Source organism: Melopsittacus undulatus, chromosome 4 (assembly GCF_012275295.1).
Source record: "Melopsittacus undulatus isolate bMelUnd1 chromosome 4, bMelUnd1.mat.Z, whole genome shotgun sequence".
NCBI classification, from domain to species: Eukaryota; Metazoa; Chordata; class Aves; order Psittaciformes; family Psittaculidae; genus Melopsittacus; species Melopsittacus undulatus.
In genome coordinates this window covers 6,434,453-6,449,619 of record NC_047530.1, presented here as the reverse complement: position 1 = coordinate 6,449,619, position 15,167 = coordinate 6,434,453, and the positions used below count along the sequence as shown (strand labels likewise).

At 43.1% G+C, this 15,167-nt stretch overlaps 1 protein-coding gene across 4 annotated transcripts in view; it reads right to left on the bottom strand.

The window, feature by feature from the left end:
• Positions 1–15,167, bottom strand: part of AMBRA1 (autophagy and beclin 1 regulator 1) — a 131,024-nt gene that overhangs the window by 66,585 nt on the left and 49,272 nt on the right. For 3 of the 4 annotated variants that reach the window (XM_034061663.1, XM_034061665.1, XM_031053549.2), the window contains 2 exons: positions 11,893–11,976; positions 11,271–11,371 (listed from right to left, as the gene is read on the bottom strand). In XM_034061663.1, coding sequence (XP_033917554.1) covers positions 11,271–11,371; positions 11,893–11,976 — 185 coding nt within the window. The remainder of the gene's footprint in view (positions 1–11,270; positions 11,372–11,892; positions 11,977–15,167) is intronic. The other variant, XM_034061664.1, reaches the window with a different exon arrangement.

The following is a 15,167-nucleotide window of genomic DNA, read 5'->3' as shown; positions in this document are numbered from 1 at the left end:
ACCTTTGATTTGTGTACATCAAGTGATAACAGCACTACATTAAAGCTCAATTACAAAAAAAACACCTCTAAAGTAGCCAGCAGAATGATCCAATAGTACAACCCTATCTACCTGGGAAAGGGAGCTGGAGATCAGCATACAGCATCCTTATCACATCCCATATAAAACTACGTTGCCATAGCAAGAGCTTCCTCCATCTTTATGCCAGGGTGGCTATAAAAACATCGATGAAGATATTCTATATTGGGTGTAGCAAATCCGGCTCAGGGTTTGCTTTGAGGTGTTGGGTTTCTTTTCCCACCCATGTCAAACACTAAGCAAAAATCATGACTATTCTCTTTGGCTTTGACAGCCAAACGTGACAGGCCAGAGAGAATTCCTACCCCTCTATGCAGCAGATCGCACAGGTCCTGCCTCCCCTCCGTGCTCTGCAGCGTGGGTTAACTCTTGTATTATCTTTTCCCCCTTTAAAAAGGAGGCAGGAAGCTGTGGGAAAATACTTTTATGGCTAAGTGAGCTTTACCACCCACAAAGAGACAGGTCCCCAAGGGGCCCTCACCGCCCACAAGACGATGAGCACTTCTGCAAAGCCTTATCCCTTCTGATAGAATGATATCTAGAAATTCATCACTTGAACAATGCACACAAAAGGAATCAGCCTGCACTCTTCACTTTTAGGAACATCATCTCTCTCCAATGCCTTTCTGAATCTCCAAGCCAGTTTTAGCATCCCAGCCACCAATACGAAGAAGGGCTTACTGGGACAGCCTGCATTAGCAAATCCAATATAGAAGCCTTCTCAGATTCATTGCTTCCTTCTAACATGCCACACTGGAACAGAATACATCTTGTGACATGATGCAAACGCCTAGCGGGACCTCTCCTGAAGTGGGACCATTAAAGACGTCCCATTAAGACTCTGGTAAGGTATACTTATTTGGTAAGGAACTGTGGGTCCAATACTATGCTCATAAACTTGCATTGAGCCCAGGCAACAGTTTTGCTAATTTAAACACTCCATGTACTAGAAAAAAAACCCACCTGTTTCAGGAATCAGCTACCATAAAGTAAATGGTGAACTTTATGAAACAGGTCTTTAAGAAACAGAATAATAAAACAACCCCTAAAACCATCACTGAAATATCTGCCATGCCTTTCCAGTCTAAACCGGTCTGACACCAGTTTCTGCATCTTTCTATGCCTTTAGTCTACTGAATTAAAGGATGCTCTATCAGAAATCTTTCCCCCACAGATATATCCAGACCAGTCAAGTAACAATGACTACCTACTACCTCTTTGATTACCTAAGTACATTAAGCTTATGTCATTCTATAGCTGAAGTTTTCCTCAGCTGATTCTTCCTTCAGCTACTTTTAGCCCTTCTGAAATGCAGACACATGATTTGAGCACCATCTGGAATGGTTTTAATAAGATCATATAGAAAGATAACCACAGTTTCATACTCTCTGGTACTGCCTGTGTAACATCTCAGAGCTGTGTCATCATGACAGGAATTCACGTTCCCTTGCTTCATGTGCAATTCCCCAAAGACACTTTCAGAATCATTACTTTTCCTAAAACAAGCCTTCGTAAACTGCAAATGGGATTCACATTACTTATCCCAAGGTATCCAATCTCTGGGCTGTAATAATATTCACCTACCCACACTGTGCCATTGCTTGGATCATCACTGGGAATAAAGCAACTGCAGGAAAGATCTGCCCTCCAGGTACACAGATTGAGACTGCCACTGTCACACCCCACATCTACAAATTGATCCCAAACACCTGATTCATTGAAAGGCCAACAGCAATAGACTGGTAACACTGAACTCCAGAGTCTGAAGAGTGCTTAACACCTGGCTTCTCTGAAACATATCTTATCTCTGGCCCAGAATCATTCCATTCCTGCTTCCTTTAACAGTCCAAAAATCTTCCCTACAGTTTCAGCCTAATTCAAGGCTTTGAGTACAGCTCTGTTCCCATTTGACCTCTCTTCCACAAATACATATGGAAGCTCAAGTAGCAGGGCTGGTTACAACAACCCTGTGATTGCACCATCCTCTCTTCTGGGAAACATGCTGGTAAAAGTGTAATTAGCATTTCAAAGCTCTGTATTTGGGACCTCTTAACCCTTAACAGGGCTTTCTAATACAGAAGACAAAGCCATACACATTTCTCTAACAAACTTCTCTCATGGGGCAGCATAACCCAGGACAACCTACTGCAGACATCTTCACAGCTCCTGAAACGCAGCCAGTCACAGATAAGTGTCTGGCTCACTTGAGTACATGCAGATCTTTCCAACTACTGCTAATCTCAGTGCAGTCACATTTCCAGATACTAGCCAAAACATCCCCTGACACCTCAGACCTCATCAAGCGTATCCTGTAAAACAAAGCGGGTCTGCACTCACTCTGACCACAGCAGTTGACCTCATTCTAATCTCACTTGCAAATAAAGTTGTAAATTATGCTCATAACATACAGCCACTAATCCAAACCAACTCCTCCTATGAACACTTATGCTACAGAAGTAGGTGACTGAAGGGTTCTCAGCTATTGGTTCAGTTTACCAAAAGGAACTGAAAGACTCTTGGCACAAAATACGCATCCTCATAGAAAGCTAGTAACAAAGCATTATCCAGTAACATTTGCTCTCTTACATAAACCCTGAGAGCCAGAGGTTCTCTGCAGTAACAGCCATCACAATGTTCTACAACAGGTTTAGCAAACAATGCCAATACCTGCAATCAGAAACACCTTTAACTACTGCTGAAATACAGTATTTAATCCAGCTTCAGCTAAAACAAACTCCATTCTCACCTATGCTGAACCCAATCATCACTGTTCCTGTGCACTCACACAATTCAGAGACTCGCTGGAGATCAAGGATGGAAAGGATCTTAATTTCTTATACCACCTTTGCTGCTTTCATTTCATTCCTTCTGCTCAGGCTCCTCTTCTAGATTTCATCTTTTCAGCTGTCAGGGCAGGATGCAATCTGCCTAATTTTAGGCATCCAAAGTATCCACAGAGAAGGTACTCTTCCAAAGCTCCCTACATAATTAGTGATAGACAGACTGGCAGCAGCAGAGCAGATTCAGAGCACCTAAGTTCAGCTCATTTCATGTGTTGAACCACACCAGAAGCTTCTTTTTCTCCTCTAACTATACAGGCACCTTAGTCAGATGCCCCAACAATTACAGTGCAAATACCCCCCATAGAGCACATAGCTGTGGATTCTTATTTCCAGTTAACTCACATCCCTTTGCAATTAGCACATTCCCAGGCAGAGCAGATTGAGATAAACTATGGCTTGAGCTGCAAAAGCACAAAGAACAAAAACAAATGAGCAAGAGCTGGCTTTAAAGCACTAAAACAATTTTGACTCTAGTTCACCTATACTGTGCAGTAGTTAAGATACTTTTGGACCACCTCCAGGTCCCTGCGTGAGGACGGAGCTCTTTTCATACACAGACATTGATTCACTAAATATTATTACAAGTTTATGTTAGAAATTGACTGATTTTGGAGTCACTCAAGCCTTTAGGGTACTCCAGTCTCAGGAATCAAATAGGGGACAGCATTTTATAAGGGTTCTGATGCAAGTTCGTTCTGTCCGCCCTTCAGTCTTTAGTGCTTTGCACTCTTCATGTCCCAACCAAAGAATTCAAACTGGATCTGTTCACAGCTGACAACAGAGAAGTGTTTGTGCCTACAGAGCACCTCTGCTGCTAAATAGAAGCAGCAAGTGAACAGAGGCATAAAGCAAGCAGGGGACTGTAAGCAGACAGCCAGATTAATGTTCTTCCATTCCAGCACACAAAGTACTCCGATGCTCTCTAGCTGTCTTATGCTTTTTGTATGCAACAGTGTACAGCAGGAGCCGACATCAAAATGAGGCAGAGTAACCACACGGATTCTCATTACGGAATTTGCTACTCTGGATGGGAGGGAAAGGCTAACTGGAAACAACACACAACCTTTTCCATCACAAATGTATATGTTAATGGCTTTCAACGCTACCTACCATTCACTTTCAGGAGACAGCTAGCTAGACAGGAGAACTAAACCCATTTAGCTCAGAGGAGCATTTATCTGCATCAAAACCAATGCCACCAGCTTGGGAACTCCTGTGGGGTCTGCACAGGACTAGTATTTCAGAAGAGATGGCCTGTGGTTTACTCAAATGCTAATGACATCAACTACCTATCAGCCTTCAAAGTGCCAAGGAATCCTCACTGATGTCTTGCAATGCAGTGAAAATGACTGACGTACTACAAAGATGGACCTGCTAGGGGGAATGCAGCATCTGTGGATCAGCTCTCCAACCTCCAGTAGCCACAGGAAGTTATATATTACAAGCTGCTTTCTAGGCTTGTTTTCTTAAGCTTTAACAAACTGATTTCTACCTTCTGGGAGAAGGATTTCATTTGAAGAATGTTTGCCAAGAAGTTCACCTTCTGACCACAGTCACGATGTGGGATAACCCTGTAGCCACAGCTACAGAATCCATGAAGTCAAGTCAACAACGGATCTAATACTGAGATTAGATGACAGTATGAGATTTTATTCTGCCTTCACCTGCTCCATACACAACATCAAGCTATCAGGAGATTTTATTTATGAGATACTCCACTATGATCAAGCAGCACCATTGAAAACTCACAAACACTGCTCTAGGAAAGTAGCAGTTGGAGATGCAAAGGCAGATAAGAGCTGAGAGCCAGCAGTTAACCTTCATGAAAGCTCATGGGTTGCAAGTGTATTATTAGAACACAAGAAGTGTTTGTAAGGGAACACTTAATAAGAGGATGTCACACAGTTAAAGTTTCCCAAAGTCCTAGTGTCTTCAGAAACTTAAGTACCACATTGAATAAATCAACAACTCTGAGGTATGCTCACCAGTTCCATAAAGGCACACTTTCCACTCCCACTGTAATGAGCTCCTGCATTTGCAATTCAGCACTTCAGCCTCTTCCTTACATTTCTGCATGAAAGGCTGCACTCTCACAGAAATTATAAACAGTTCTCAAGTCTGTGGGGAAGGTGACAGATATCTATATAGCTCCCAATTTTGCAGAAGAACCTGGGGTGTATTTTAAGCCTCTTATGTCATTTAGTGCCCACTGACGTAGATCACAGAAAGACCAGAGAATGAGGTTACTCAAAGGTTTGCATCTTTCCCTATTAAGCAGTACTCAAACTTGTAACAGAAACACACTGCACAGAAAGCCACACAGCTATTTTCTTTAACTGTGCTCCTCTACAGATCTGTCTATTGTGAAAAGCAAGATTAGATCAGGATGCTAGAGATTAGAGATAGCAAGGATGTGTTTTCCTCATCAACCTCTGCTGGCCTTCTGGAGCTCTCAGATCATCTTAGTCCTGCTCCATACAGCTATGCACCACTGCACATTCAGAGGAGGGAGGCATGTCAGAACAGAATTCACAGCTCACTGACATGTACACAGCAGAACAGGATTAGGTCAAGAAGACTTGAGCCATGGGAGGCAATCACACCTGCAATGCCAGAGGAACTGGAGAATCTGCCTGCAATATGGTTTCCAAGGCAACCACAGCAGCCTCTTATCATGATCACTTTCATCACTAGAGAAGTGAAAGGTTACTGGGCTAATTCTAGTTGCAACAGCAACCTAAACTCTATCCAGTTCTGTGTACCACAGGCTCCTCAACATCCATTTTAACTGGCTGTAGGTTAGAGCCAGTCATTTGTACTCGAACAACTTGAACTCTAAACACAGCTAGAGTGGTCAGCAGATTAGGAACCTGCACCAGGAGGCACCTTGGCTAATGGGTCTGGTTGGAAAATTTGACTGCTGAGAGGTCATCACCCTAATTCTTATTTGGAGAACTATCATCCCATGCTCATATAAGTACTCCTGTTACAGTAGGAGGACAATTATCCACCATCTTAGAATCACAGAATAGTTAGGGTTGGAAAAAACCTTGACATCATCCAGTTCCAACCCCCCTGCCATGGGCAAGGACACCTCACACTAAACCATGGCACCCAAGGCTCTGTCCAATCTGGCCTTGAACACCACCAGGGATGGAGCATTCACAACCTCCCTGGGCAACCCATTCCAGTGCCTCACCACCCTTACAGTAAAGAATTTCTTCCTTATATCCACTCTAAACTTCCCCTGTTTAAGTTTGAACCCGTTACCCCTTGTCCTGTCACTACAGTCCCTAACAAAGAGCCCCTCCTTGACATCCTTATAAGCCCCCTTCAGATACTGGAAGCCTGCTATGAGGTCTAAAGAATGAGGTCTAAGAATCTTAGCTAATTTGCATTGTGATGAAGCCTCAAAGGCTTTAACAATTGTGTGTTAGCAGTGTCAGGAGGTACAGAAATTCACTTGAAGACACATGACCCAGAATTCTCCCAGGGAGCCAAGCTTTGAAGAATGGGGTAGCTTATGTGATGTGGGGCAAGCAGCAGCAGCTGAACATTACACTTAGAAATCCTAGATTCCAATTAAAGACAGGCTATCAACTGACTTTAAGCTTCACCTGTACCCTCAGCACTTCACCTGGAGCCTTACCTCAGCATAACAAGGCTACAGACAGCTTTGTTTGGCAGCTCCAGCAGAGATATCCAGTGCTGTATCATTATTACTCTTGTAGCAGGTCATACTCTGAATAGGTGTGGGCTATGGAAAAAATCTATAATAGCAAGCTCTTTCTTTGAATACAAGTAAGTGTTCAGTCTCTGGTCTGAATCTATTACCCTGAAACAGCAATGAAATCACTCAAAACCTGTTAATGTAGAGTGCTGAATCACTCAGCCCTCAAGCCACACTGAGTCTTGATCTCCACGTGAGGTGGAGGACTCTATCTGTTTCAGTGCAACCCAACAAAGTCTGTTGGCAAAGCCAGAACAGACAAACACTACTTGTGTTCATGGAAGAAAAACTATTTTGTTTGTTGATATGCACATAACTGAATAGATGCTTATTTAAACAAGGTGGGAGAGGAGCATTTCACAAAGCCAGGTAACTATCACAAACCAGTAACCTTTCATCTGCAGACCTCCTGCTAAGTAACAGGAATATCATCAAACTGGCACCTGTGTCAATTTTTAAAGCCTCCTGCAGAGTTCCTTGGCAAACACTGTTTTTTCTTCCTCCTCTGAGCTTCCACTGAACTGAAACTAAAGCCCTCTTTGATCCACTATTTCATTAGCATGTCTCTGTCCATCCTGAAAAGAGTCAATTACTATACAGCCTAAAGGAAAAGTTCACGTTGGCAAATGAGAGGTCACAAGCACTTCAATGGCAATGGAGTTTTCAAGCATTTACTGATTTTCAAACAGATAGTAAAGATGTACATCTGTCTATTACCAGATAACAAAAGATATCTATGACTTGGCCCTCAAATCTCTGAGCAGCGTCCTCCTCATAATGTGACTTAGGACAAAGAGAAAGTTATGACAAAACCAAAACAAGCAAACCCCAAACACAAAAACCTCACCAAAAACCAACCCAAACCCAACCAACCAAAAAACCTCAAACCAAAACAGTGGGCAGAAGTATTCAGCTTAAACAAAAGGTGTAACCTCATCCCACAGGCAGCTCTTTGGGGAAGCACAACAGGACAAAAAAAACAACCCATGAGACTAGCAGGCTGAAACAGCCCCAAGATGTGGTATTCCACTTGCACTGCCATGTGCAGTTGGCCGGTCCTGCTGAGTGAGAAGCCAAACTGTACTTACCACTTTCACCATCGCCTTAGCAAACAATCGCTTCAAGCATCTTTCCCTGTATGGATGTTTCCTTGGAGACAACCATCCCATCACTCACGGCTATTCACCAAGGAGAGGAGAGTCCAGAGGGCAGCTTACAGCCCACACTACTAAGAGCCTTGGAAGAGCTGCCAAATGAACTCTCAGGTTCTTTGATGAGTCTTGAAATAAAAGGAGAATGTGGAAGACTTAAAAATATGCTAGTGTTATACCAGTATTTTAAAAGGTTGAGCTAGGATGAGACATGTCAGTCTTGTCAGCCTGACATTGATTCCAGACAAAATAATGAAAAAGCTGATATAAGACTCTGTTAATACAGGATTAAAGGAGGACAGTGTAATTACTGCCAATCAACATCGACTTTACAGGAAAATATAACTTGTCAAACTACCAACACTTTTTGGTGTGATTACAAGTTTGAATGCTAAAGGTAACAATGTTGATGTAATATATTTTCACATGGTGTTTTACTGAGTGCCAGGAAGCACAGTGATGCAGCGTTATCATACCAGCTGATTGCACTAAACTGCACCAGTAGATAAGGAGTCAGGAGGGAAGGCAATACTGGGACTCACTGTTGTTCCAGTCCTACATGCAAATCAGGCTGCTGGCATGGAGATATCTCTGTCTGTCATGTTGACTAGTATTGCTTCATTCTCTCCCTGAACTCCCACCTACTCTACCCATCTGTTGCCACCTTTCCTATACTTCACATGGAAATGCCTTGGAGCAGGGGTGGCCATCAACCCCTGACCAGCACAAAGGGCTCTCTAATCCTGACCTAAGCCCTCCCTGGCATGTCAGAATCATTCTGCCAAACCTACTGTGTTGCTGGATTAACCCCTCTGCTTAGATAACCTGTAATTTTGAGTGGTTTATTAAACCATGCTGCTCGAAGAATTTATTCACAAGGCAGTCTTTCTTAGCATGGAGCCGTCTGTAACACTTCCATGAGAATGATACTTGAACAACAGAAAGCTGTTCCTATAAAACAGAGAGCTGGAAGTAAACATGGACAAAACCTGACAGCATGAGCTTTGACATTAAGAAATTCAGTCAGCACACCAAAGTTATTCACGCACCCATAAGATCTCCGTCTGTTGCTTTGATTCCCTCTCTGCATACGGGAATAAGTGTGGCAGGAGCATAAGGGGAATGGGATGTATTTTCCCAAAAACCAGCTCTCACTCATCCTTGTCTGCAGAAGTCTATTGTCCATTTTTAGAAAGCTGTCAGGTTAGGAATATGAGGGGGGGTTGGCATCCTTTCTCAAATGCTGTAGAGGTTGCGTAAGAAATACATTTGGCATTTATGCATTTAAAAGTAATTCAGAAATGACAGTCTGGATACACAGTAGGATGAAGCAATTTAAGGCACTCAAGCTTAGATTAGCCTGTGTTAACAGGAAGATAAATGATTGATTTTTTTTCCTTCAACTGTGGCTGGCAACCTCACCCATAACTACCAGAGCAGGCTTAAAGTACTTTTGAGCTTGAGCAGAGATTTTTCAGTATGATAGTGAAGAAAGAACTCCCACAAGCTCTGCCACAGGCTAACTAAAAAGGAAAGCATGTTATGACAATGCTGCTGACCAACATAATGCACACAAGAAATTCTCTGACTATTCCACAATTGCAAACTCATTTCCTAGTTTTCATCTTTCATGTCTCACCTAATCCAACGTCAGCTATCCTGGTGTCGGCAACACATTAACATAGAAGTCACAGAAACAACAAGGTTGGAAAAGGCCTTTGAGATCATCAAGTCCAAATGCGTTTGAGCACAAATGTAAGAAACATTTTGAAAGCTGAAAGTTTAGTACAGACTAAAGCAAACAGAATATTAAAGCAACGTATCTCAAGCAGCTGCTGCATTAGAATTTTATATCCAAGTCAATAAAAACCTTTACCATGGATTTCAGGTTCCACAACACTGTATGAGCCAACAAAACTTGCCTTAAGTAGGCTCAGCACAGCACCATACAAAAAGATTGATCTTGCTTTTTGTAACTCCCATGTTTATAATTTCTGCCTTCTTTTTGCTCATCTTGGCATATACCCAACAAACAAGCACGTGCATTTTGGGGCTTGAATTCCCTAAAACGTGCAAGGAGAAGAAGCCAGCTAAAGAACAGGCAAACTGTGAGGAGGGCTGGAGGAGGGCTGAAAGCAGGTGTCTCCAGCAAAGCAGGGCCACACTAGAGCTCTGCAGTGTTGCCTGGCAGCAAGTAATTATCTGCCAGTGTGCTGTTTCCACGTGCCAACAGCCAAAGCCCACACAGGCAGCAAGCATGGGAAAGTATGTGCGTCAGCTAAAGCTACAGCCTAGCTCCACTCTTTCTGAAGGGAAAAAAGCAGAGGTGGTTTGGAGGCTAGCCTTGCAATAGCAAGGTCTATGAACCATGTACTCAAACCAAGCTGTCCAGAGAGATAAAAGTCCAGGAGATGCCAGAAACCATAGGATCACAGAATGGTTTGGGTTGGAAGAGACCTTAAAGATCATCTGGTTCCATCCCCTCTGCCATGGGCAGATACACCATCCATTAGATGAGATTACTCAAAGTTCCATCCAGAAAAACCACTGCCATACTGAATGAGCCATGCAAAACCAACAACAGTTCCACCCCAGAATGGTTGGGAAAACTCCAGTGAAGACTCTAAAGAACGGGTTAATGATTCCTGTCCAAAATGCTTTAGGCATAGTTGGTCATGCCTTAGGGCAAGGAAAAGGATCATGCAGCCTCTCAAGAAACACAGCATTCCTTTCCCTGGTGGTCCTGGGATAACCTACAGGAAGGAAGAGAATCACATCCCAACCTACCTGTCCATCCATCATCCCTCATTCTCCCACAAGTTCCAGGATGATTAACCCCTGCATTAGGATTAATTACAGAGCAACTGAGACCCAGCCAAAAAAGACCTACCCTTAAGACCTCTGTCACCTCCAACCATCTCAATCATGAACTGCCACAGTGCCGTATTCCTCCACTTCCCCACCTCCCTTCCCACCTCCGCCTGCACTTTCAGGCTCCCTGAAGTGCCTGTGTGCTGTATGTGGTGGCAGCTGAGGTTTTTAATATGCACCTATTAAGATCCTAATCGAATCCTGCGTTGCCTTGTGTGCATCTTGCCAGCCGGAACACGAACAAGGCACCCTATAATTCAATTAGAGGGACCTGCAGCAAGCTGATCATTAGTCTGTCAGCTTGTTAAGAAAAAGACATGTAGGGATAGGGGAAGTTAAACAAAGGGAAAATTGTTAACAGCACCCCTCCCCAGTTCACGCAGAAACTCCCATACACCTAACATGTACCTGAAGTGTGGTATCTGTAATGCCCAATCACTTGAACGGCAGCTCACCGAATTGCCCCAACAATCCTTTCTCTTGTCTCAGGCAACAAAAACAGTACCTCAAAAGTTGGAATTAGACTTTTCGTCTGCTCAGATTCACAACAAAATACCACTAATATACACAAGTACTGCAACCAAAGAATGTCATTACCTGCCAAAACCCTGTTGACAGAGGAATGGGTGGCCAAGCCAGGTTGTCCCCGTTCATGGAAAATCCCAGCGTAAGGCAAGTACTCTGGCAGCAAGAAACGTCTGCAAAACAAAGAGAGTAAGCTTACACAGAGAAAGACATCCCAGTGTACTACAGCTCTGGACAAAAACTGTGATTACACTGAGGAAACATTCCAGCAGACTATAGTAGAGGGAAGACTGGACTCCTCTGCTTAGCCAACTACTTCCCTTCTTCAAACAAAAAGCAAGCTACAGATTAGATCCTCCTTTGATCAATGTGGCTGTGAAGATCAGCATTAACCAAGTCCTTCACCTCCTACAATAGCTTCCTAATCTCAAACCAACACACTGCTGAAAATCTCCAATAAGATTCTTTTCTCCTCCTCCTGCCTTCACACCATAGCCCCAACCTGCAGGTAAGAAGCACTAAGACCACGCTGTCCTTCAAATGTCACGTTTACACTAACTGATCACACTAACATCCAATCACATCACAAACCAAGAACACAGCAGCCCTGTGTAAGAAAAGGAATCCATCTGAAAGCTGTACTGCAACGGGTATCTCCAAGACTTCCACACCCTTTGATATGTACAAGCCTTACCTTGGGACAAAGCGCCCCAGCGACGGTGCAGACATGCGGGCATTCCGAGGAGCTCGGTGTCTGGATCGGTCTCCATTGTCCCTTCAGCAAAAGCAAAGAGAAATTAAAAATACATTAAAAATACTATGTCGTAAAGTATTCTCCAAGTCATCCTGAGTATGCTACTGAGATTTGGTGGCTCTCTTGTGTAAGTCATGTTTGTAACATTCCAAATTCATACAACTCACTGTACCAGAGACTCCTGACAGTTTTACATAGGGATTGCCTAATGTCCAGTTTCTTCATCATATGACAATGTCTCAAAAGTATCAACAAAAACACAGTCAATGAATCAATGTCAGCACCTGAGTAAATGAATGAGAAGCCTTAGAATGTGAGCTGAGAGAGCAGAAGCAAGCACACCCCGGTCCTGACGAGAACTTTCTGCTAGTCAAAAAGCTCTGTTAAGTTTCACTTTTTCATTTCCAAAGTGCAGGCAAAAGAGCATAACCTGCAGATTATCCTTTTGTGCTCCTTCCCTCAATGTCCAGCTTAAAATGCCATCAGAGTTTAAGATAATCTCATCTTTTGCAAGCTTTTCCAGTGAAATCAGAAATGTCAGGTGCTATCAGACAAAACAGTACTTCCTCAAAATACACTCATTCTGTTTCTCCACAGATGCGTGGGCCTTGGGAATGAGGGGAAAGGGTCTAATATCTGCTGTCCTACAGCAGACACAGGAAAGTCTTCTTCCCAGGAGAGCAGTGCAACACTGATCAGGTTATCCAGAGAGGCTGCAGAGCTGCCATCCTTGGAAGTCTCAAGACAGGCACTAGACAGAGCCATGACTGACCCAGTCTGGTTTTGACAATAACAAACCTACTATAACAAGCAGGAGGCCAAACTGGAGCACCTCCAGAGTCCCCAGCAAACAGAACCCCTGATACTGCATTCATAGGTCACAAGAGGAGCTGTAATTACACAGCACTAAAACTGTAAGGAAAACAATGAGACCCCATTAGTGACTCTGGAGCTCTAAACAGACCTCTGCAGTGCTTTATTCTCCATTCAGAAATCTACTCTCTGCATGACCTTGCACAAGTAGCAAGGCTGTTCTCCCTGGATCCCAGATCCCCATCTGGAACTGCAGCCCTACTCGTCTCCTTCCCCAGCAGCTGTGAGGAGAATATTACTCGCAGAGCCTTGGAATCGCTAGGAAATGGAATATTCCTTGCGTAACACACTAGCAGCCCATTCCCAACCCGCTCCAGCAAGCTGTGCATTTTACAACTCTTTTGTTTTGCTTTTTTAAAGTCAGTGAGCAAGAAAAGTGGGCTGAGAAGAAAGTCCATTACGTGGCTGTTTCCCACGCACTTGAGGAATCAAGAACACAAAGGCAGAGGTTGTTCTGCAAAGCTCGGTAGCATTCCAAGCTATTTCACCTAAACCAAATCTAAACCCAAGCTCAAAGCTTCCATTTCTCCTCCCGCTGTGGACACAGCATTTACAGTTGGCAGTCAAAGCCATACATCACCCTGAAGTTTCTCTATAACCACTGCAGGATTCCTGAAATCAGCCAAGTAAAAGCTGCTGCTGCTCTTTCATCAGAGGCCTCCAGCCTATTAAGATGCAGATCAATAACAGAAGGAATCTTGCAAGCTCCAGTGCTGACATACCACCTTTTCCTGCTAAAGAGAGAAGTCCAAAGAGAAAAGGAGAGTCATGTTCCACATCTTGCCATACAAAGTAAGAGCTAGTGAAAATCAGACAAGAGATACAACACTTTTTAAGAGTCCATGTAGCAGTTTAGATGAAGCCGATATGCAGCCCTGGGAGGAAAGCAGAGAAGTGTTTTTCAGGGTTTGCATTTGCTTTGGACAGTTACTACAATTACAAGATGCTTTTGAAAGGGAAAAATCTCAGCAAGAGGAACCACAATAGGACTGCACCCTGCAGAATCTCCAGCTGAAGAGGATCTCTGCAGCAGCGTTCAAAAGGAATGAGGAATTAGTTCCAGCAAACAAAAGAAAAGAAAGGAGCCAAGTATCCTACAGTCCAAATCAAGAGACATAAAGAAATTAATAGTTCAAGTTCTTAAAAACACCACTAAATGCTTTCAGCATCCACAAAAATATTTTAGGACCAATTTTCTAAGCAACAAGACTTTCTGATGCAGACCTCCAGTCTGTACTGCCCCGTTCACTGTGCATACAACCCTTCCTTAGTACAAAAAGCCTAAAAGGGAAAAAATAGAGACTTTTCTTCAGTTTTCACCATGTCAGACACAGCCTTTACTAATTCAAGAGAGAGAAATCTATTTTTAATATCCCTTTTAAAAACAAAACTTAAATAAACCCCACACTCCAACTGCCGCTGCCCTGTAACTCAAACAGCAGAATTAGGAATGAGAAAACAGCGACTACCCTTTGAGAATTCCTATTTACAGCCATGAAAGTGTAACCTACTCCTCTTTAGCACAGGGGAGTATATTACTAAACATTACTCTGAATCACTGATTTACAGTCATTTTGATCTAAACTCCCATGCTCAGCTACAGGCAAGAGTGTTTTTAAGGGTCTAGTGCTGAGCAGCCAGAACAGCTGATATTACACTGGTACCAGCTGAAGATTATTTCTGCACCTTCTAAAAAGGAAAGAGCAGAGAAAATGGGAGGCACTTTGTGTTATTTCTGTCCCACATACAGCCTGCTGACAGAGGGAGGAGAGCAGATGTTAGCACAACTGCAGTGCCACCGTGAAGCGCTCCGGCAATGAGAAGTTGCCGAAGTTCTCTGAAGTACTGGTGAAAACCTAATGCTCCACTTTCTATTTAGCATCAACTACCTACAGACTCATTAGCTAATGATTTGCAGTGGAGAGCTTAATTAACATAACCTCCAAAAGTAGATCCCTCAGAGTGTGTGTGTCTACATACAAAAAAAGCCTCTTCTGTAAAGCAACTTGATAACCTTGCAAAAGTAAATGAAACAAAAAGGGGCCACAGCAAGTGCTGTAACAGGGTTATAAAGGTGTCCTGCAGTGCTCTTTGACTTATGTGCACTGGCAAATACGAACAGCACAGGGAAACTTCTTCAGTGAAAAAAGTAATAATGAAGGAACAAAGCGATTCATTGAGCACAATGCAGGGGAAAGAAACAGAACTAATCAGCATGTAAGGTGAGAAGGGAGATTTAATACTGTAATTATTAACAGACCAATTTGTCTTGGGAGGAAAACTGCAAGAATCAAGAAATGGTCAAAACAATCTAAGGGTTTGCCTTAAAATTCAGGTTATTC